Here is a 21,851-nt window from a genome sequence, read left to right on the forward strand (position 1 = left end):
TCACACACTGGATATAGAGCTACTCCTTATGCAAAAAAAAAATTAACACGTCAACTTTAGTTTTGACCCTAGCTGTATTAGTCATAATGTTGACTGCAACTGTAGTGTGTGTACACAGGGTGACCGTTTCCCGAGCACTATCTTTGGGATTTCAGTTATCTTTTGAGATACGAGGGGGGTTAAATTAGGACAAAGGATTAGTAAGCGTAATTTCTCTTCATATCTTTTTCTCCATGAGGAAAATCTTTAAAAAGACACCAGCTCTGTTGTTCTGGCGGCCAGGTAGTGTGGAATTCCCCTGGGTGTCTATTAACTAAAAAAATTTCGAAATACCTCTGGAATCGACTTTCGACGCACCGGAACCGTCCCTGGGGGATATGTCATCAGTGTACTGCTTCAGATCTAGGAAATTTAGTGCAATAAAAAAAACTGAAAACGTTAAAAAATACTCGAAAAATGAGCTTAAAAATGTTTTGGTTCCATTTACTTGTACAAAAAATTTTCAATTGTTCGAAGATATTTAGAAAATGGTTGATAACACAAATGATGTGAAAATGTATTAGTAAACGTATAAGCTTTAAATTGGACAGCTTTGACCTAATTAAATCTACCCCATGTCTCTGAAGATAAATGAGTGGTGGAGCTCATACGAGTATAACGAGCGCCCTTTATAAATTATAATTGAAAAATGAATAGAGGTGCAGAGTTATCACCAATTTATTTTAAAAAAACTTTACTTTCAACAAAAACAATATAAAAAAAATATAAAAAAATTAATTTGATTCAACACATCTCAAATACTCAATTTCATCACCATTAAAATCACCTTTTAATGTTTCTCTGGTCATAAAATGTGTGCCTATTTCTACTAGAAAGTCGTGAATGTTACTTAAATGTTAACGCTTCAGTTTGTAGTGTTAAAAGAGCCTAAACTTACCATTACAAATAAATATTGAAACTTAATTGATGGAAGACATTGATTTCAAAGAGCATCAAATTGATCAATGGTATGGACATCCAGGCCATGTAGACAGAACTGGCTTTTCACAGGACTGATATTTATGATTTTATTGTTGAAAGGGCATTGAAGGCACGCACGATTTACGTGAGAAACGTGCAGGATCTGAGAATAGAAATATGCAATTTAAGTGTTTTAGAAAAGATTTGTGTCAGTTAGCTTCTGAATTCTGAGGTGGGTGAAATAAGAATATAAAATTTTACGGGTCATTATCGCAAAAACTGTTAAAAATAGCTACTTTCTCATGTAAGCTTTTAATGATTTTCTTACGAAACCCTTTGAGCCTCAAGATCACGAGATTCGAAATATGATCTGTGGCATCATGACAACATGACACCTAGGGAACACACTTTATGCACCCCTACATCCTACTTTCCTCCCAGGAAGGAATGGGGGTTGTGGAGATAATCTCCTGCCTCCAATATTCATAATGGCGCAGGAGAAGTATATGGGGAAACTGATGAGGTCCACATCGCGAAAAGCTACTCCTTTTTGACTTGTGCCAACAGACTACTATCTTGCTCGTGTGAAAAGTATTATTTTCTGCACTAGTTATATAATATGTTATTTCGCACCAAAATATTGAGAACTGTGAAGCATTTTAAACATCTGGACGAGTTTACTGAATCCCTTTAAGATTCTTTTCGGCCGTCACGTACCAAATGCTCCAATGAATTTCCGTAACAATTAGGCAAATTAGATTGTATAGCGTAGTCATCACTTTAGAAAACATGAGGGAATATTTAACTCTGCACATATTTCACAAACGAATTGAAAATATTTACGTTTCTACTAAGAATATTACAAAACGGTATTAATTCGACTTGACTACAACTGAAGTTGTGAAAAGAAAATGTATTCGGTCTTTAGGTTCTTTGTTTCTGTTTCCTATATCCGATATGCAGAAGTTCTCCTAATTTAACTTGGAGGCTGCCAAATTATTCATTTAGAGAGCTACTTTCGCCACTCTTTTTGCTCGACTTTTTTCTCACGATCTTTGTAAGATAGTCATATGCAAGTTACATTAAAACACACCGCATGATTTTATGTTATGTTCAGTAGTCTTTCATGTGATTGAATACCTTAGGCAGTTATGGCAATTCATCACGATCGAAGTCTATTTACTACTAATGTATTCAAGTTTTTATGTAAGAAATCATTAATTATATATTTGCACCTTATTATGATAATTATTATCAATATTTTTGTAATTCTAGGCTAGCTTTTCATGATGATATTAATAAAATTTACTCCAATTACCTCATTTACTATAATATTTTCTCACACTTAATCGTTTTTCAAATCGTTTTTACCCGTATTGTGGGTCATTATTGTGCATGGGAGTAGGTCTTTCCCCATTGTTTAATAATATTAATTACTTTAGAAAATCAATGGCCAATAATAATTACCGCTATTAGAATATACATATTTTAATTTTAGCCCAATTCTTCTGTATGCGAACAATTTCTCTTTTATAGGTCGTTATGTTCATTACGGTTTAAAAACTATATCTACCCAACATAAAAATCGCATGCATAACAAACGTTAAGAATTCTGGAAGTAGCTCACAGCTAATAGAAATTGCTATTAAGAATCAATTAACAATTCATTAACAGATTTACAGATTTTTTCTGAGCCTTATTTCATTTTAATGGCTGCGCTCTAACAAGAAAATCGCAAAAGAAAAGCGACTATTAAAAAAATACTTATTATTATTCCCTTTCTTTAGAAAAGAGTTCCCTTCAATGTTCATAAACTATTAATAGGTCATTTTAATTCTCTGTTAGAGACAGAAAAATTAGTTTCGTAGTATTAGAGTTTCTTTGAATATTCAGGAAAATACAATTTTGTTCTTTAACCTGAAACTACTGGGGGTCAAAAACCCATCCGCACCTCCACGTCGTGACTTCTGGATGCCCTTTTCCCGAGTTCGGGTAACAAAACCCGGAGGAGGACGAAAGAAGTAACAGACGCGAAAGGCAAAAGGAAAGACCTATTGCATCATCAGAAACCAGCCCTTGGAGCAAACACGACAGGAAAGGCCATAGAAGGTTAAGATTAAATGACGAAGGAACCAAACACCTGAGGACGGCCACACACGTATGGATGCCACAACGCAAAGAGAAACATCTCAAAAGAAAACGCAAACATTCAGACACAATTTCCGTGGACGAAGAAAAAAGCAAAAATATCTGTCGAATGTATATACACATCAAGATTGATAACAATACGATACGGAACTAGAAGGGCATAGACAAAAAGATTGGAAGGAGAAAGAGTGGAGTTGCCCCGCAACTTGAAAAGATACAAATTGAGCATTGGGAGGCGCGAGGCCATCACGAAGGCTCTTTGATTACACGAAGGTTGAAAAGGAGTACAACGGGACCAAAATGATCTAAAGAGTCAGTAGATTTCCTAAAAATGCAACAGGTGAGAAGAGTGTTGAATCAACCAGCAGAAGACGAGTGGAGTAGATAGTAGTTACTACACATAATCCTCTTCGATTCTGACGATACATATATCTTTTAGGGACAATTTCAGAGTAAGTGGAGGTTCTTTCATTCCGAGGTTCTTAGTGGGTAGATACTTCGGTGAATCCCACATTTCCCAGTCGCCAAAATACCAGGACACATGTCTTTTGAAGGAATCAGTGATACCAAAGTTTTTGACTAAATCAAGCCTTCGAGACGATTATTTTATATATTTTGTAGAAGCAATGTGATTCCCAAAGGGATAAAAGTAGAAACCTTTCCTTTTAGAAATCTTCAGACATTTTTCGAAAAGTCTCATTTTCAATATTTTCCATATATTTGAACTTTTATAACAGAAAATACATAACACATATATTAAAATCAAAATAAGAGAAAACGATTCTAGTTATTTTCAAAAACCTTAAGTTACTGATATATGCCGGGTGCTTCAAAAAGGTGGTACCACACTTGGGGAGGTTATAGAGGACATTGTGGTAGAAAATTTTTGCATATAAACCCCTGTTCGAAAAAGAGCCGTTTTGGTTCTAGAGCAATTTTTGTTCCTAAAAGTGGCAAGCAAGTGTATAGTGTAACTGAAATTTATTTACGCCAATCTTTTCGGAGCTCACTGTATGTATAACGAAAAACTTGAGTATTTTGTTTCTAAATTAGAGAAATTATTCATAATTAAAAGTAGGAAAGAAAAGTAAATAAAATTAATTTAATCGTCTTTAATTACTCCTTCTCCATCATATAGACAACTAAGGAAGCATTCAATGAAATACTTTATGCAAAACTATAGGCATGCAGCCATAAAACAACACTAAAGTATAATATATTACGTATATACATGTCACAATAAATTGTTATTTACACTGAGTAGGAATGGCGTAAGATATGTCAAGAGACCATAAATACGAGATTTCTTGTTTAATAGTTTATTTTCACTTCTACCCACTAATGAATAAACATACAAAATTTGCGGAACACTATTCCTGCTGAATATGGTCGAAAATTGCCTTTTTGAATATTTATAAAGTCTGTATACCTAACGGAGTTCTATTGAAATGTCATGCACAACCTGCTATACTGAATTGCAAATTGTGAGTCCTTCGGCTACTTCCACCAATAAACTACCCCACTGTGACTTCTATGAAGAAAGGTATAGTATATTTCATTTTCCAAACCAAGATCAATAAAAATTTACTTGAAATATACTTGATTCAGGGCTGTTTCTATTGACCTATTGAAGAATATACCTGCTCTCCTTCTGAATGAAATTTGCCTCTAACAAACTGTGCCGCACTATTGTACCCAAGCGATAACTCTCAGACCGATCTGACATCTAATTCGTGATTTTTCCTAATAATGCACTCAATCTCTAAATCGAAGTTGCACAGCAAGGTGCATGGGCGTGTACCTCAACCATTTCATCGTTAAATAGTTAAATGTCAAGAAGTTTTTATTGCGATAGCAATTTCTCACAGTCTGATAATGGTTCTGTATTGGTAGATTTGCAAAAGCATTGTGGCAGTTGTAAATTGGATAGTTTCAATAGCCGATATCTTATTTATTAGCCGATGCAATTTACAGGATTAGTTTGATGCGAATTATGAACGATGACTTGGTAAAAAAAATTAACGTGTATTCCTTCCTAATGGCGTGTTGATACTGGCATTCCAATAATGAGTTTTAAGGAAAAATTATTAAACTATTACTGCATTCCGGAACTAAATTTACACTACTTTTAGCTCGGTTGTTCCGATAATTTTAAAATTCCTTAAAATGCACTTTAAAACCAATTAGCAATGAAAATTTCTTTAGCCATACAACAATTACTACCTTATTAAATATCGCGATCTATGTTAGGTGCGCACACTTACCATGCTCGATATAAAATGTGCAGTAACTAGAATAATGTAGCATTTTCCTTCTCACCTGAAATGGAAGATATTTATGTTAGTAAAATCTGAGGTCTGAAAACAATATATAATTTATTTGCTCACGATCATAGCAATTTTACAATTTGATTGGCACGCATTTTTAATGCCGCCTCATCGGTATTTCACGACCTGCGCTGCATATCAAATTGGCATACCCAGGAGAAACTATATTTATCACGTTATCACATTCTAATTAGCAGCAGTATTACGCCTGTTCTGTTAGTGGAGGTATGGAGGACTAGCTTAAGATTTTAATGAATTGGGCTTTGAAATTTGGTTGTGATTCAGTGGTTTTGCTGAGTATATAGTGCTCAAACAACCATGATATACGTAACGATACGCAAGACGAGTTCATATATAAGTCCATGCACGGGTTGTAAGGTAAATTTTAACAACATTGAGAATATTCCCAATCCAATGTATTACCGACAAGACTTCAACCCCGACGAACAATCCCTTAATTCCGTTTTGTACAGTTAGTAAAAAAAGTATTTGGACAAAATTATATATCAATGAAAAAATTATATTAAACAATGTCCTATAAATAGGTGACAAAAAAGTATTTGGACAAACGGAGAAAACAGCTTCAACTACATATTGAAAAAAAATTAATATTTTCTTGGATTACCCTTTGATTCCAATACTGCTTGGAGACGATTCGACATCAAAGTAACTAACTTATGGGTTATAGATGGCTGAATATCTGCCCATTCGCATTATAACTGTTCAACGAACAGAGCTCTGTTAGAAATTTTGTATTTTACCATTGTTTTTTTCAGCACTTGCCACAAATGCTCAATCGGATTAAGATCCGATGATTGTAAGGATGTTTGCAAGTATTTGGGGGTGTTATACAGAATCCATTCTTTAGCAACTCTTGAAGAATGCTTTGGATCGTTATCTTGCTGAAACATCCAATTATTCCCCAAATTTAATTTGGCAGCAGTGGGTTTTAAATGTGATTTTAGAATATTAATATATTGAAAGTGATCCATTATTCCATTATTGATTGTTAAATTTCCTACTCCACCAGCAGCCATACATCCCCAAACCATCACCGAACCTCCTCCATGTTTCATTGTAGGCTTCAAGTTTTCTTTGTTCATTGCGGTGTTGGGCTTTCTCCAAACGCGATAGTTTCCATAACTTCCAAAAAGATTTCTCTTGGTTTCATCAGTGAAAATTACTTTCTCCCAGAAATCCAGAGTCTTGTTTATGTAAATTTTGGCAAAATTCAAACGTTTTTGTCTATTGGTTTGACTAATAAATGGTTTTTTCTTAGCTATGCGTCCATGATAATCTTTTGTCTTCAAAAAATTTCATACAGTTTGGGCGGCGGTAACAACTATTTGAGAAGCTCTCTAAAGATCAATTGAAAGAGTTGGAGTACTAACTCGCAGATTTTTTTTTACTGAGTTAAGAATAAAATTCCCACATCTTGGTGATATTTTCTTAGGTCGCTCTATACGCACTTTGTTTACTATAAGTCCTGAACTATTGTATTTTTTTTATTATGTATTCAACCGTAGAACGTGGTATTCCGACAGTTTCTCTGATTTCTCTGCAGGTTTTCTTTTTTTTATGCAATTTAATTATAGTTTCTAGTTCCTCAACTTTTGTTCCTCGTAATTTTGGGGCCATCACGTCAAATAAAGTTATACGTTACCAGTGCAACATGCACTAATAAAATTATGCATTGAAATAAAATTGTAGACCGTTCTGCAGGTTTATGCATGTTTATGATGATTCACGTAAATTGTCCAAGTACTTTTTTTGCCAGCGATATTTGAGTTTTTTAAGTTTTTTTTTAACATGTTGTTAAAGAAAATATTCAAATATTTTAGGGGAATAAATATTTTGATCTTTTCAAGTAGTAAACTTTAATAATTCCCACAAAATAGTTTTCTTTTAAGTACGTGACGTGGCAATTAAAAAAATTATACAGGGACAAAACATCAGTCATCTTGTTAAACCTGTAAACTGACCAAAAAAGGACGAGTGCGATCTTTTTTGGAGCTTTCGTTTCGGGCGAATGTTGTAAATATTAGGTGTACAACTTTGCTTCCGCCGTTTTTGAATAGATGTATGTAGCGGTAAGTAATGATCGAAATAAATAACCCCATGTGGGCATGCAGGAGCCTTGGGCACCTGTTAACATAACCTCATAAAAATATTAGTCTATTTGTGTCTTCATCATAAAGTTATTCGTAATTGAAAATGTCAGTGTACGAGCCAAATTCTCGTCATTTGCGGGAGGTTTTACTTTTCTGCTTCAATATGAAGAAATCTGCTGCTGAGGCTCATCGAATGCTCTCAGATACTTATGGGGAAGCCACTATTAGTGAAAGGACATGTCGTGAGTGGTTTCAGCGCTTCAAGAACGGTGATTTTCACGTCGAAGACCAACATAGCGGTGGAAGAAAGAAGGTTTTCCAAGATGCGAACTTGGAAGCATTACTTGACGAAGACTCGTGTCAAAGTCAACAAGAATTGGCACAATCATTGGGAGTGACTCAACAAACAATCTCAAAACGCCTCAAAGACATGGGAATGATTCAGAAGCAAGGATATTGGGTGCCGTACGAGTTGAAACCAAGAGATATTGACAGGCGTCTGTTCGCTTGTGAACAGTTGCTTGCAAGGCAAAGACGGAAGGGATTTCTGCATCGTATTGTGACTGGGGACGAGAAATGGGTTCATTACGATAATCCCAAACGCAAAAAGACTTGGGGATATCCCGGCCATGCTTCCACGTCGACGGCCAAACCGTCTATTCATGGTTCCAAAATCATGCTCTGTATTTGGTGGGATCAACTCGGCGTAATATATTATGAGCTGTTACAACCAACTGAAACAATCACAGGTGCTCTTTATCGAACCCAATTAATGCGTTTGAGCCGAGCATTGAAAAAGAAACGGCTGCAATACAACGAGAGACATGATAAAGTGATTTTGCAGCACGATAATGCTCGACCCCATGTTGCGCAAGTGGTCAAGAAATACTTGGAAACATTGAAATGGGAAGTCCTACCCCACCCGCCATATTCTCCTGACCTAGCTCCTTCTGATTATCACTTGTTTCGATCCATGGCACATGGGCTAGCTGACCAACACTTCCGGTCTTATGAAGAAGTAAGAAATTGGATAGAATCGTGGATCGCTTCAAAAGATGTCCAATTTTTTCAACACGGGATTCGTATGCTGCCCGAAAGATGGGAGAAAGTAGTGGCCAGCGATGGACAATACTTTGGATCCTAAAGGTATAATTAGTTTTTTACAATAAAATCGCGAAATTCGGAAAAAAAACGGCGGAAGCAAAGTTGTACACCTAATACATAATTAACTTTTACAGCTTCCAATTAACTTCTCATTTTGAATAAGAGCATTCCTAATAAAGTAAAAGATGTTAATGAATATAGAACAGCATAAGTTTCAATACAATAAAAAATAAAATTTTTAGGAATAATAATCAGTACTGACATGTCGTGAGAGTATCATGTAGAGTAGGTATGTAGTAAGTAAACTTTGTCCGTTATAAAATGAGAGAAAATTACAAATACGTATGTATATTTAGTTTGATTTGGAAGAGACGGACCTTAAAAATTATATTAAACTTAGAATGTAGAGAATCCTGCAGATGAAAATTTATAAAAAATTGAGTCTCAATGCCACTAAACTTAAAACAAGACATCGGGATGAACCTGTGACAAAAGAACCTTACATTGTTAGGCAATTTGGAATAATATTCTTTAGAGGAGTACTATCAAGCTATTAGTACCTAACTATATTAAAATATTTAGTATAACCTTTGTAGTATCCATGTAGAAAAAAGTGGAATCCCTGATATCATACGGAAGCAATACGTTAGAATTTCATGGCTGCCTAAGAAAGAAAACAATTTTGAATTAAGTATATGTAAAATAATTGGCGTGTCATGACAGTAAAGAAGTTCCTGACGGCTTCTGCAGACTCTTGTTTTCTCTTTTCCTCTATCAATTCCTAACTTTTCGATACTGGGTGCAAACAATTACTTTGAAAAAACAGCAACCGGACTTTAAATTTACTCATCACCTTATTTACTGTATCAGAACGACTGACAGTTTATAGGTACTGCTAAATGAATAACGCACCACTTGACTGCACTTTGCAATTATCGACAATGCAAATTATTATTTTATTCGATCACGAATCTGCTCGTTCCAGCTGTCGTCCTGAAATTGGAGCAGAAAATCGAACAATAGAACTTTGAATCTATTATTATTTGATTTGTATTAATTACCTAATAACTGTACTGGTCTTGTTGGGATTAAGTCATTTGTGTTATAGACAGTCTCCATTTAAAATTTCTATAGATTTACCGCTACTATTAGTACCATATATTAATTAGAGACGAATTACAAATGTCTTCTAACTTATGTCGCACTCGAACAAAAGTTCATTGATTGGTCTAGTAGGAACGACATATCGAGGAAAAACTTTAAATCCGGGTTCTGTCTCGTTGAGTCTTGTCTAAATATTATATAGCTATGTATTTTGTGTTGTACTGTATATTATACATATAACTTTTCATATGAGTTCATATTCATATCATTAGAAACGCAAATGAGTTTATAATTTTTGAATATCTGGTTTATATAGTATCTAGGTGGACATCCTCTCTTCTCCCCTCTAGAAGTTCTTGAGCTCTTCATTGGAAGGTTCGCATGTAGAGGCTGTTTAAGGCATTTTCCACCCCTTAGAGCCTTCCAAGAAAACGTGAGGTATTTCCTCAGAAATTGTAAGTATAAATTAAAACGATGGTTTTTGCTACTATCCAAATGGGCATAGGGAAGGTAGGATACAGCAAGGACACTTAAAAATTTGTTTTTTTATAGGGCTCACACTGAGGGTTCCAACTTTGGGTACTCTTTGACTTGCTCTATACTCTAAATTATCATGAATGTCACGCATAATATTTTGGAAAATTCATAAACTTAAATTATAATACATAAATGAATATGTTTCGCATAACTTTGAGATGGATTGTCCATATTTTCTTTTATCCTATTGGAAAATAATTTTAATTTCTAAAGGACATAAGCTTTAAGGTTTTAGAGATAATATTTTCACAACGTGGAACGGTCTCTAATAAGGCAAAACCAAAATAGATCTAATGCAAACATTTTTATACCGTACATAGCAGATATATTTGGCTAAATCAAAGGGTAAGGAAATAAATTCAATGTTGGAATAGTTTTTAGGATAGAAAACCACGTTAAAAATTTAAAAAATTCATAGATTAAATATATGCCAGCATCTCCTTGATAATGGTCACAGAACTAAATAGGCCGATGCTTGCACATTACCAAGGAACCATCATCAAAGAAGCGTAAAATTAAAGAAAGTGCATATATTTTAGTTAATAAAGATCGACGTGTGGCCTCTTGTTGAGCAAGCATGGATAACATTTGGTTACCTATGCTTGAGGAATAGGTGAAGCTCGGACACCTAACACGAAACCAAACACTAACAAATACCTCTTTGAGTAATTACCAATACAGAAAAGTAAATTTAAAAAGAGACATATTAAATGATGATCAAACACCAATCACTCATCTCTAATCAATGTTTTGGAATGATATGATGACTCATGTGAAATAAACTGTTATTCCTCAGCGATTTAGAAGAGGCATTATGTAGGAATCGTTTAAGGGTATTTCTCACGTTTCACATCTTCACCTTTTACACATTTTAGTTAATTGCTATTTTAATTTTACACACATTACTACCACTACTGGGCGCTAAATTTGAATTTAGGTCATTTTTAAGTTGCTCTATAGTTTTAAGTTAAGGATATGTGAATTTCTTAATTGGGAGAGCAGACGAAAGCCATAATTAAGAGAAACATTCGCGTCTTGATTCGACATGAAAAATAACGATTTTAAGCTGATAAAAACCTAAAAACTTCGGAACATCAAACGCTTAATTACATTTCATCGTCACAATGGATACTTTCTCAAGTTTAATGTGTTTTTCTAGTCTAAGCGGCATTGCTATACATATGATGTTGAATGTGCGTATGAATAAAAAATAAAACAAAAACAACATATTAAAAAAATTCTAATAGGAATGTGTTAAGTAATCGGTATTGTTATAATAGTATAATAGCTTTCTTATGCGATAATATGCAAGTTGGTGTGAAATGATATACTGTCCAGTGCGATGACCTGACTAATACTGAAAGTGCTGTGTTATGGCATGCTACAAGGTTTCGCATACACAAATGGATCAGAAAAAATTGGCAAAATCGGTGCCACGTCTTGACTAGTTAAACATAACCCTGAATAGAAAATGTGTTTAACTTAGAACCATTATGTTAGTGTTAGTAAAGTAAATAATTAAGGAAATGAGCCAGTAATCGGTTTCGTATGTTTTCAATTTACTCTGCTTTCATTTTGCAAGTAGCTACATACCTTCATTACTCCTTTACGCAAAGAAAATTTGGATTAAACTTTAAAAAATAATTAAGATATTAATGTGGACAGTTAAAATCGGTATCCCTTACAATATGAACTCTCCGCGCCCAGTTAGTATAGCTTAAAAACCTTTAATACCATGTTCCACCTTGACGTGTATAGTTAATTTCAACATCTTTAAAACCGCCATTTCAATAATGGAAAGAATGTTAAATTTAATTAATTCGTTCTTGAATGAAAAGAAAAACAAAAAAAAGAAATCTATATTTTTTTAAGTTGGGTCGGCTGGGTGGTGGGAGATAGGATCCACATTGCAAGGAACACAGATTGGTACTCTCATAGTCGGGTTTAGGTGAATGAAGCTTAAGACCTAAACCCGACCCTTGTGATTAGTCCAGGTTAGCTCAGGTTTGCGAAAGCCTCTGAACGGTAAGCATGTGAAGAGAGATGGAACGTGGTCAATAGAATGATAAAAGACATTCTGCATAAGGAAGCATTTTTTTGAGACGATGAACAAAAGCCTGACAATAAGAGAAGTGAAGGAGATAGAGCCACGAAACTCCGAAAGAGAAACCTACTCGCCCTCACAAGAAGTAATGCCTGGCGGCAGTCATGGGTGGAAACATGGGTCAAGAGAGGAGAAGGGGTTTTTTAATGGGCAGTGCACAAGATTGCTGAATTCCACATACTCAGGCCACACTATATTAGACCATCCACGACTTGAGTTGCGTTAAGGCATTTTTCCCTAACCTCTACAAAAAGAAATATTAGTCCAGGTTAGGTCCTAAACCTCATGGTCGGGTTTAGAACCTGAATCCTACGAAACCCAACCTCGTCGCATCAAACCAATAACAACGCGCTGAAACAATGGAGGTCATTAATTAGCGATTTGTTTAACATTAAAGTGTTAATAATCAAGCGACGAAAAATAGTATTTATTTCACTATGAAACTTAAAATGTAACACCAAAGTAAATGTCGTACGAATTACAAAGAACTAAATTTTAAAAAATCATTTTCACCTAAACAGGGTCCCATAAAAACAAAACCCGTTAATGTACTCTAAATGGTATAATTGCGACATGATTGTACGTCTAAACTTAAAGAATGTAGGCCAATTTGAGCGCAAATTTGGCGGTAATCTTGGTATCCACTCTAGTCCTATACCCACTAAAACAATGCAGTTCACAGTTTGTTAGACGCAGATGTCTAAGATTTTTTTTGATAGTGTTACTTGACCGTAAAATATTTTGTCCACGTAGTGAATAGATTTCATTATTTATGAAATTTTGATTTTGACATTTTTAGCTTATAGATTGATAGTAGGTAATAAAGTAAGAGCAAAAGCCGTTAGGCCTTAAAGAAACATAAGTTTCTCCCGGAGGAAAAAAGCAACTCCCCAAAGACGTGCCAGGTAGGGAAAGGAATGCGGATGTCTCCCAAGCACCGCAGTGTTCGCATAATTGAATGTTTTCTATGTCCAAAAGTAGCTCTGTTTTAGCAATATTGAAAAACGATTCCATCTCAGTACACTATTGTCCTTTTATTGTCCAACACGCAATTTGCATTTGGTTGCAGGCACTGCCAATGAACGCGCGTGATATCATCATCAGCCAACTATGGTCAGCGTATACCTATGCTAAAATAGTCAGTTTCTCAGTCTGAAGCCACCACAAAAGACTATTTATCAGGAAGCACCACAGGGGCTGGGATAAACAGCTGTTCTGTAGGCATCCACCCTTGGCCCTGATTTCTTTGTGATGATGCCGACGTGACTGCGATCAGAAGATACCAACTCAATTCATCGTACCAAGTGCGGTGGGGTGCCCCAAGCCATAAGAGAATCGCAATTGTACGTTGTCGGTTCTTACCTTATCGAGTGCTCCTTCTATGCCAAAGAGGAGCACCACCTCTTTGTCGGAATAAGGCTTCTTTATTTTGTTCACTACTGAATGAAGAACCGTCGCTTTTGTCGACTTTTCTTTACTGTATGCATGCTAGTTTTTACTGACGGAATTACCCTAAAGTTTTCTCATTTATGTACTTATGGACAATTTTTTCCGACGATATAATGGCTTCGTTGGTCACCACTCCCCGAGCCAGCGTCCAGTTTTTTTGCATTGGACCTCTCAAGAAGGGTAGCCTGCACTGTTTTTTCAGGGAAGGGAACGTTTCCAGTCCATTTTTGCAAAATCGAAGATAACATAAAAACTACATCTCAAAAATTCAGTATGTTGTATGGTCTCCCCTAACGTGTATAACTGCTTCACATTGTTTTGACATACTTTTAAAGAGATGGTTTATTTCCTCTTATTATAATTTTTTCCATAACTGTGGAAGAAGTTTTCTAAGCTGTAGCATTGTTTGGGGGCGTGATCGATGCTCTTCAACACTTCTTTGTAACATACTCCACACATGTTCAATGGAGTTAAGGTCAGGCTCTTTTGACGGAAGCGGTAAATGTTTGATATCTACATTTTCAATCGCATCTATAACGATTGCTGCACGATGTGCTCGGGCATTATCGTTCCAAAATCGGATATTTTCTCCTATATCAGCTTGAAAATTTAACAGAATGTTATTGATGACGTCCTCTTCATTGATTTTTGCATTCATGTTTTTCTCACATCCGCATAACTCACTTTTTCCACCATAGCAAATTCCGCCCCAGATCATTATTGTGCCTCCCCTTAAAAGAATGCAATTCTTGTACAGTTCTTCAGTTTCTGCATACTCTAGGGTCTATCCAGACACACGACCACGTCGACTATCAGAGTAACAGCCAAATCTGGACTCGTCTGTGAAAAATACAGAACGCCACTCTTCGCTCCAACTAATGTACTCTCTGGCCCACTTTAGTCTTGCAAATTTATTTTTTTGAGTAAGGGGAACTCTTCTTAAAAGGCGTCTCGAGACTATGTTTACTACTGTAAGTCTTATAAATTGTTTCAATGCAAACCTTGACACTTGTAACATTCGATGGGCTACGGATCAAATGCCTACATGTCGACATGGGTTATCTTCGCGCAGAAATTGTAATAAGTCGGTCTTGCGCAGTTTATTGAAACCTTGTTAATAGTTTGAATATCACACTTTGGGATACATGGAACAATTGGGCAATATGCTGTTGTTTTGATCTAGTATACTTATAGCCCTGTTTTGTTTTCATGAACTTAACTTTCTGAGAGCCATTATAAACATTTTCGAATACCTTTATATACATATATATATTGTATATGTATGGCATCCGATATCAATGTTTTGATTAGATATAAAAAAAAAAGTGAAATAATAATAAACATATTTTTTTATTCTTATTATTTGTTATCGCTTTAAAAGTGATACGAAAAAAAATTACTAGCATGCTATTTGTTATTTATTAAGATTTGACCATGTCTCTAACTTTTATGAAGCAGTTCATTTAGCTATACCTGCGCCGTAACAACACTTGCGTTCTACCAGAGTGTATGTGCTCAGACGCCGCTTAAAAGTACCTACATGACGTAAAAGTCACACTTAAACTCCGACAAGCTGCTCGTTAAGTTGGCGGTTTAAGTTTATGATGTTTGAAAATAAATTAGCTAATCAAGAGACCAAAGCTAAACGCATTAACGTATTTCCGAGTTTTCTTGTTCGGCGACAATCAGACAACATTCGCTTATATTTTAAGCATTCACGGTTCCATCAATTTATTATTGCACTAACTAGCAAGTCACCAGCTTTCGCTTGTAATGGGCACTTGCAGACATTTCCAGGTCATCACTTATTGAGCATTTTTATGAAACTCTAGAAAACGGCAATAAAACGGCAATTTTTTTATGCGATCTAAGCACGACGAGCGCAATGAGTTTAAGCGATAACTAAATGTTTGGTAAAAAAGCCGAAAACTCATTAAATACGCGCACTAGTATGTTATAGGAGATTAGTGTTGGGAAAGTGTTTATGATTTACCAATTTAATGATCCATCTCTGCTCAAGGCAGGATGATTAGTTTTTTTAGAGTTTTGGCTTTCTTTGGATGGTGCCACAAAGTAGGTACCACACTAATTGTGGGAAATAGCAATGTACTACATAAGTGTATTGGATAAGCGACCAATTATTGTATTTCGATAATCTGCAATAATCAAGTGAATTTCGATTAAAAAAATCTTGACCCAAAAATGAAAGCGCTGTAAGCTAAAAGTAAACTGGCAGGTTATAGCAAATTTAGCGTATCTATTCAAACTTTCGTTATGCAATGCCAACTATTCAGCGGTTATAGATGTTGTGTAACCTCTAAATCGGGAATAAATTAAAAAGTACAAATTTACTTACAAATTACTGGATTTTTACCATTCGTGTAATACGTTTATTCCATGGGAATGAGTTTCTGTTGTGAAAATATGGGCAAATGAACGCATATTTATATAGACGTAATCAGATCAGTAATCACATAACTAATGCTTAGATCGATATCTCGGGACTCTTTTGCCAATTTTTTTTCTGGTCCGCAAAAGGAAATACAGGGTGATTTTCAAAAAATTTACGTTTTTAGTTTATGCCACTGTCTGGCAAAAGTCTTGGATCCTACTTAATAAATTAAATCCAGATCCTTGTAGATTGCTGGATCAGTGACGTAGGCGTGGTTGGTTGGCCAATTCAATCACAGTGATTGCGAAAGTTTTATTGATGAGGAATTGCTTAGTATTGGTGCTCTCGGCATGATTTTGGCCAATTTTTGTTTGTTGCTCGAGAATAAGAGATACGGGTGCTATTCAAAGATTGGCACTTTTTTTATTTGATTGTTTGGATAGCGTTGTTGCCTTGGATAGCGGACGCATCGCATGCGGTTTTAATCAGATGAACTAAATTTGAAAGTTTATTGACTCGGGAATCAGAGCGATAATTATTGATGCAACACAATGCATCTGCATATTCTACAAGAGCGCAGAAAAACGTAATATATAATTTTTAATCATGTGTTAATGCATGTGTGAAAAAAATAGTTTAATTAAAGATTGGCCTACGAACCCAACTTTAGAAAAAAAGATCTTTCAGTTGTTTTTTAGATTGTGAAACCAGGCTAAGGCACTTCTGAAATATAATGCGTAGAAAATGATGAGAAATTGTGCTGTAATAAATTATCAAACCTTGGAAGAATCGCTGAAACATGATTAAATAGGTTAATTCAGGTTAAATATTCTGTTTTCCAAAGTACAGAGGCAGGTCACAAAAGCAGGACCGTAATAATTTTTTAAAATCAATATCTCGTAAAATATTTCATTTCGCGTGCCGTAAGACTATGTTCTAAAACACCAGGTAGAGTACTGATGAAAAGTACTAATCAACGGATTCTACTAAATTACAAAATCTAGAAAAAATCACACACGGCTAGATAGACTAGTTCAGGTTAGATAATCTATTTTTTCTTTTTGGGCTGGTTATACGCATTTTTCAGATTATAGAGGAAAGGTCACAAAAACAGGGCCGTAATCATTTTTTAAATCAATACCTTACAACATTTTTCCACTTTCATTTGTAGTTTGCCCTGAGATTATAGTCTATATTTCCTTCCAACTTCAAGAAAGTCTGCTTTTCATCCTTTGGATTTTTCAAAACTAGTCTTAAAGGATTTTGCATTGAAATGCCCGTAAAATAAACATTTCGGCGGCAATTCACGTCATTCATGTAATGATTCACCTCGTGTTACAAGTTTTGCCCAGAAACTCGGCTCGTTAAGTTAGCTGCCGAGTCGTTTATTTAATTAAGTTTTAAAGTATATTAATATAAGCATGGAATGTCAATAATTTATTAAAATAGATTAATTATTACTGAATTTTATATCCAAGGCATATTATTGCATAATAAGTGCTTAAGGAAAAATGGTGATGCCTTTCTGGTAGTGCCACATGGCAACACACAGATCAACATCGATTGATTGTTTGGTGTGCGTGGAGAAAAATGACCCGGATTCCGTCGGATAATGCTCAATTTCACATACTTCATTAGTAGTCGCCGCAATGCATTAATTTCCTTACCTTCGAGCATTCTATTCCTTTCGAAATCATCTCGGCTCACATCCGTTAATCCTTTCAGAGTGTCCATCCTAGCAAGAAGAAAATTTCTCAAATCTACAACTTTTTCGTGAAAAATCTACATGCCATGGCGTTCTTACGGCGCACTGGACCAGGGCTTTGCGGTTTTACTTTGGTAATTGTGTAAATGAAGGCGCACAATAAAAACCGTTTGCAGTTGAATTGTTAAAAAGTATGGTTGGCGCGGCGGAATCCCACTAAATATGATTAATAAAGTGAGCAAAAGCGGTTCGACGACAATCAAATGACCACAGCTGATCCGCGGCTATTACGATTCGCGTAGTGCGTCATGCAATAATTGTTTCTAGCGTCGCGGCGCGGCGCCGGCGTCGGAAGGGGCGAATTTCGGCACGCGATTGGTCAGTTGGGGATGGGGTTGGAAACGACGTTGCCGGCGTTGATAATCGGTATCAGTAATTGGTTCCATAGTTCAAATGAAGAGTAAATTTACAGTTGAAAGAACAGTGGAAGATTTTGTATACAGGGCAGCAGGTCTCTCTCGAAGCAGTATTTTGTCGGGCGCGCTAATGCAGATATTAATTTGGGACATAAGCAGTGACCTTCTTATAATTAATTACTAAAAGAAGTAAACAAACTAACTACTGATTAAGCTAAAAGATAATTTCCAATCAAGACAGATATATATGTTGATGCACCAATATCGAGAGGACAAATAGTTGGAAGCGTGCCAAGAGAGCGAACAAGGAGGCAACGGAAAATTGTAACGACAAAAATAAAAGAACAATCACAGTACAAAAAAAACGAATACCATTGATTAAATAAACGAAGGTGGAATAACGTACAAACAACAGATTGAAACCGTAGAAGATTAGCAAGTTTATTTATAGACCTTAATAAAGCATTTAACAGCGTTCGGCAAAGTGGTCTACTTACAGGCAATAATATCAACTTCCTTTAATCTTTGCAGAGACAAAAATCAATTCCACGCAAAAATGAACCGAGAAAATGAATTAATATAAATTATGAAAGTTTTCATAAATATAGTACGAGTTATTATCTTCTGTTGACTAATCCTTGCCCTCTAGGATTTTTCAGATTTCAACTTGGCAACACACGAAGGAAAAGCACCTTAAATCGATCAGTATCGGACTAAGATTAAACAGCCATCCAGTCCCCCGAATCATGGATCCCATGAGGAAATTGATGAGAATGTGAAGACTTTAATTAAGTATCGTAAATCTGAAAATTCGAGAGAGTCAAACACTGAAATATCCAGGGAATAAGTTATCCTATATGAGGATTAAAAACGCAGTTCCTAATACTTGGTGATCGGTAACGTTGTATGGAGGGAAGAAAAAAAATGACTCGTACAAATGAAATTTAAATTTAATTTCTAATAATGGTGTACTTGCGTGAATGTTTGGACATGTTAAGAAAGTGTTGACAGAATTTCCGCAAAATTTCATAAGCGGTCAAGTAGAAAGGAAGGAGGATGTTGGACAACCCGATATGTTTCTATTTATTGGCTTCATCAGGGATACGTATGTACAAAGTAGGTACACACACAATATAGGGCATATATCAGAAGACATGTATGATATGTCCCACATTAGGCATATGCGAGTTTACCCTGAAAAGGATGGAACAAGGAAAACAAATGAAAATGGGCTATGGTTTCCATTTTTTCCTTAAATTTTCAAGTAGGTTACATGACAAGTTTTGAAGACAGTAGATCATGGAGCAAGCACGAAATGCTACTACGAACTTCTGCGCACGAGACGCAGGCGTGCGCAGTAAAGCATATGAGTAGTATTGTGATAAATGATAAACATATTTATTTAGCTTAAACGTAAAAAATAATATTTTCATTCTCTTCAAATCATGAGATATCCGTTTAATACTTCGCTATTTAAGGTGTCGGAGACCCGTTCACTTTTATTTCAATCTCGTCACAAGTCGTCCTACCATCAGGAGTTATTTTGTAACAGTATTTATTAAGTACATAATAGTACTGATCTTTTGGTATTTAACTTCCTATGTAATTCCGTTGCGATTAAATTGTGATTGCCACTAAAGATACACATCATTAACCAATTATAATTCTTTCAACTTTCAATTTTTCTTGTAAAGTGTAGCACAAACTTTTTACAATCGTTAAACGAAGAGCTGTAAATTGATGGAACGAGTATTTGTCTATGTACTTACTGAAATGAGATATTTAAGCAGGCTTTTTGATGGAATGATTTTACGCTGCATTCTTTGGTCATATCAGGAGATGACCGTTTATTTGGTAACATATTGGAATCTCAATAATTTTTTTCCTTAAAATAGAGAATCAAGAAAAAAGAGAAGGAAAGAGATCTGTTAATTGAAATTGTTCAAATAGGCTTCACTTTGATATTTAGGATCTTATATGGAAATCCTTACGTTGGAAAGAGTTCCTCAGGAGCGCATTATCTTCTTTTAAAAAAGCTCTTTCGCATTATGCAAATCAACAAATTTTTTCTCGAAAATGCGCCTTTACTGGACTGCACCGAATGGACTTCCTGATCTGAAGAAATAATCTTTACTTCGCAAAGAAAAAGTCCTCTTATCACCTTTCGTGACGAATACAATCGACGTGATTTCGTAATAATGCGAATTACAACTAACCTTTCTTAAATGTAAAATTCGTTCACTCTCCCTCTTACTTCTACACGGGAGGGTCATCTGTTTTAATCGCAATTCAATTTGCCAAACGTTTGTTAAATTGATGAGCAGATTTGTAACTCAAGCAGAAATTTTGCGAATGTGCTAGTCATTCTATTAAATTTCGATTTCACTCTTTGGTACCTATCAAATTATGGTGCCTGCATCGTAAAATAGGTAGGGCCAAGATCTTCAAGATACGGACTTATAGGTTTCTAATTTATTAATGATAGATATGATGGACACGAGTTTCGTTTAGAAACTTCATTTTTACCAAAAGCTCACCAACTAAATTCACGTGCTAAAACGGAAAAAACCTAGGAACATCTTCCACTTAAAGTTATATCGTTTCCATTCATTGCCACCTTCAGATTCTTAATAGGTTGAATGCAAACTGGACCTTAGCTCAGCCCACTAGTGAGATATTTCACGTAGTCAGAGCGAAATTGGCATTTATTCGAGTTCAATTTAAAGCCCCAAAACTGATATTTTTCAAGTACTTGCTGAAGACAATGATCATGTTCTTGAAGATCCGAGCCTATGACAAGTATATAGTCTAAGCAGATCACTACATTTTTGACTTCTAGAAGACATTATTCTATCTATGGTGCGTTGAAAAACGTTGTGATAACGTGCGTTAAAAACGTTTTATTAATGTGTGTTGAAAACGTTGTGGTAACGTGCGTTGAAAACGTTGTGTAAATGTGTGTTGAAAACGTTGTAATAACGTGCGTTGAGAACCGTGCCATTTCACATAAATCACAGATACAGATTTTTGGTAGCTATCGGTGAAAACTAATAAGGTGAAGAGCCGACTTCCTGAGGACTTTTACATAATTTTCTCAATTAGGGAAACTGGATATTCATCAGCTAACGAAGAATCGTTGAAAAAAAAGCGTAGCGCGCGTCGACTATGGGAGCAATCTATTCTCATGACTCAGCAGAAGTTATGGTAACATTGTGCATAAAACCATCTAGCTCAGCCTCCAAAAACCCTTGGGTAGCCAACGCTACCGAGTAATTGGAGCGAGATCGTGATACTGAGATGGGCTTTGTTGTTGTAAATCGACTTGAACTTTATTACCTGGTGCTGCAAATGACTTTTCATTGATAACGGTGCACTGAATAATACCAAGGTCTGCTTCCAGAGCTCTCCTATTAAGCATATTTGTTTCAGATGTCAGAAAACGGATTGGCCCTTATGTGTTTAGATCATTGAACTTCAAAGATAAATTTAAATTA

At 35.5% G+C, this 21,851-nt stretch overlaps 1 protein-coding gene across 5 annotated transcripts in view; it reads right to left on the reverse strand.

The window, feature by feature from the left end:
• centrocortin (cerebellar degeneration-related protein 2-like) overlaps positions 1-21,851 on the reverse strand; it is a 59,979-nt gene that overhangs the window by 21,252 nt on the left and 16,876 nt on the right. For 2 of the 5 annotated variants that reach the window (XM_066391524.1, XM_066391521.1), the window contains one exon: positions 5,373-5,427. The exons of 1 other annotated variant lie outside the window; for it this stretch is intronic. In XM_066391524.1, the coding sequence (XP_066247621.1) occupies positions 5,373-5,415 (43 nt within the window). In that variant the 5' untranslated portion in view covers positions 5,416-5,427. Of the gene's footprint in view, positions 1-5,372; positions 5,428-17,903; positions 18,237-21,851 lie in introns of those variants that run through there. 2 more of the 5 variants (XM_066391520.1, XM_066391523.1) reach the window with 2 other exon arrangements.

Source organism: Euwallacea similis, chromosome 7 (genome assembly GCF_039881205.1).
Source record: "Euwallacea similis isolate ESF13 chromosome 7, ESF131.1, whole genome shotgun sequence".
In the NCBI taxonomy this organism is placed as follows: Eukaryota; Metazoa; Arthropoda; class Insecta; order Coleoptera; family Curculionidae; genus Euwallacea; species Euwallacea similis.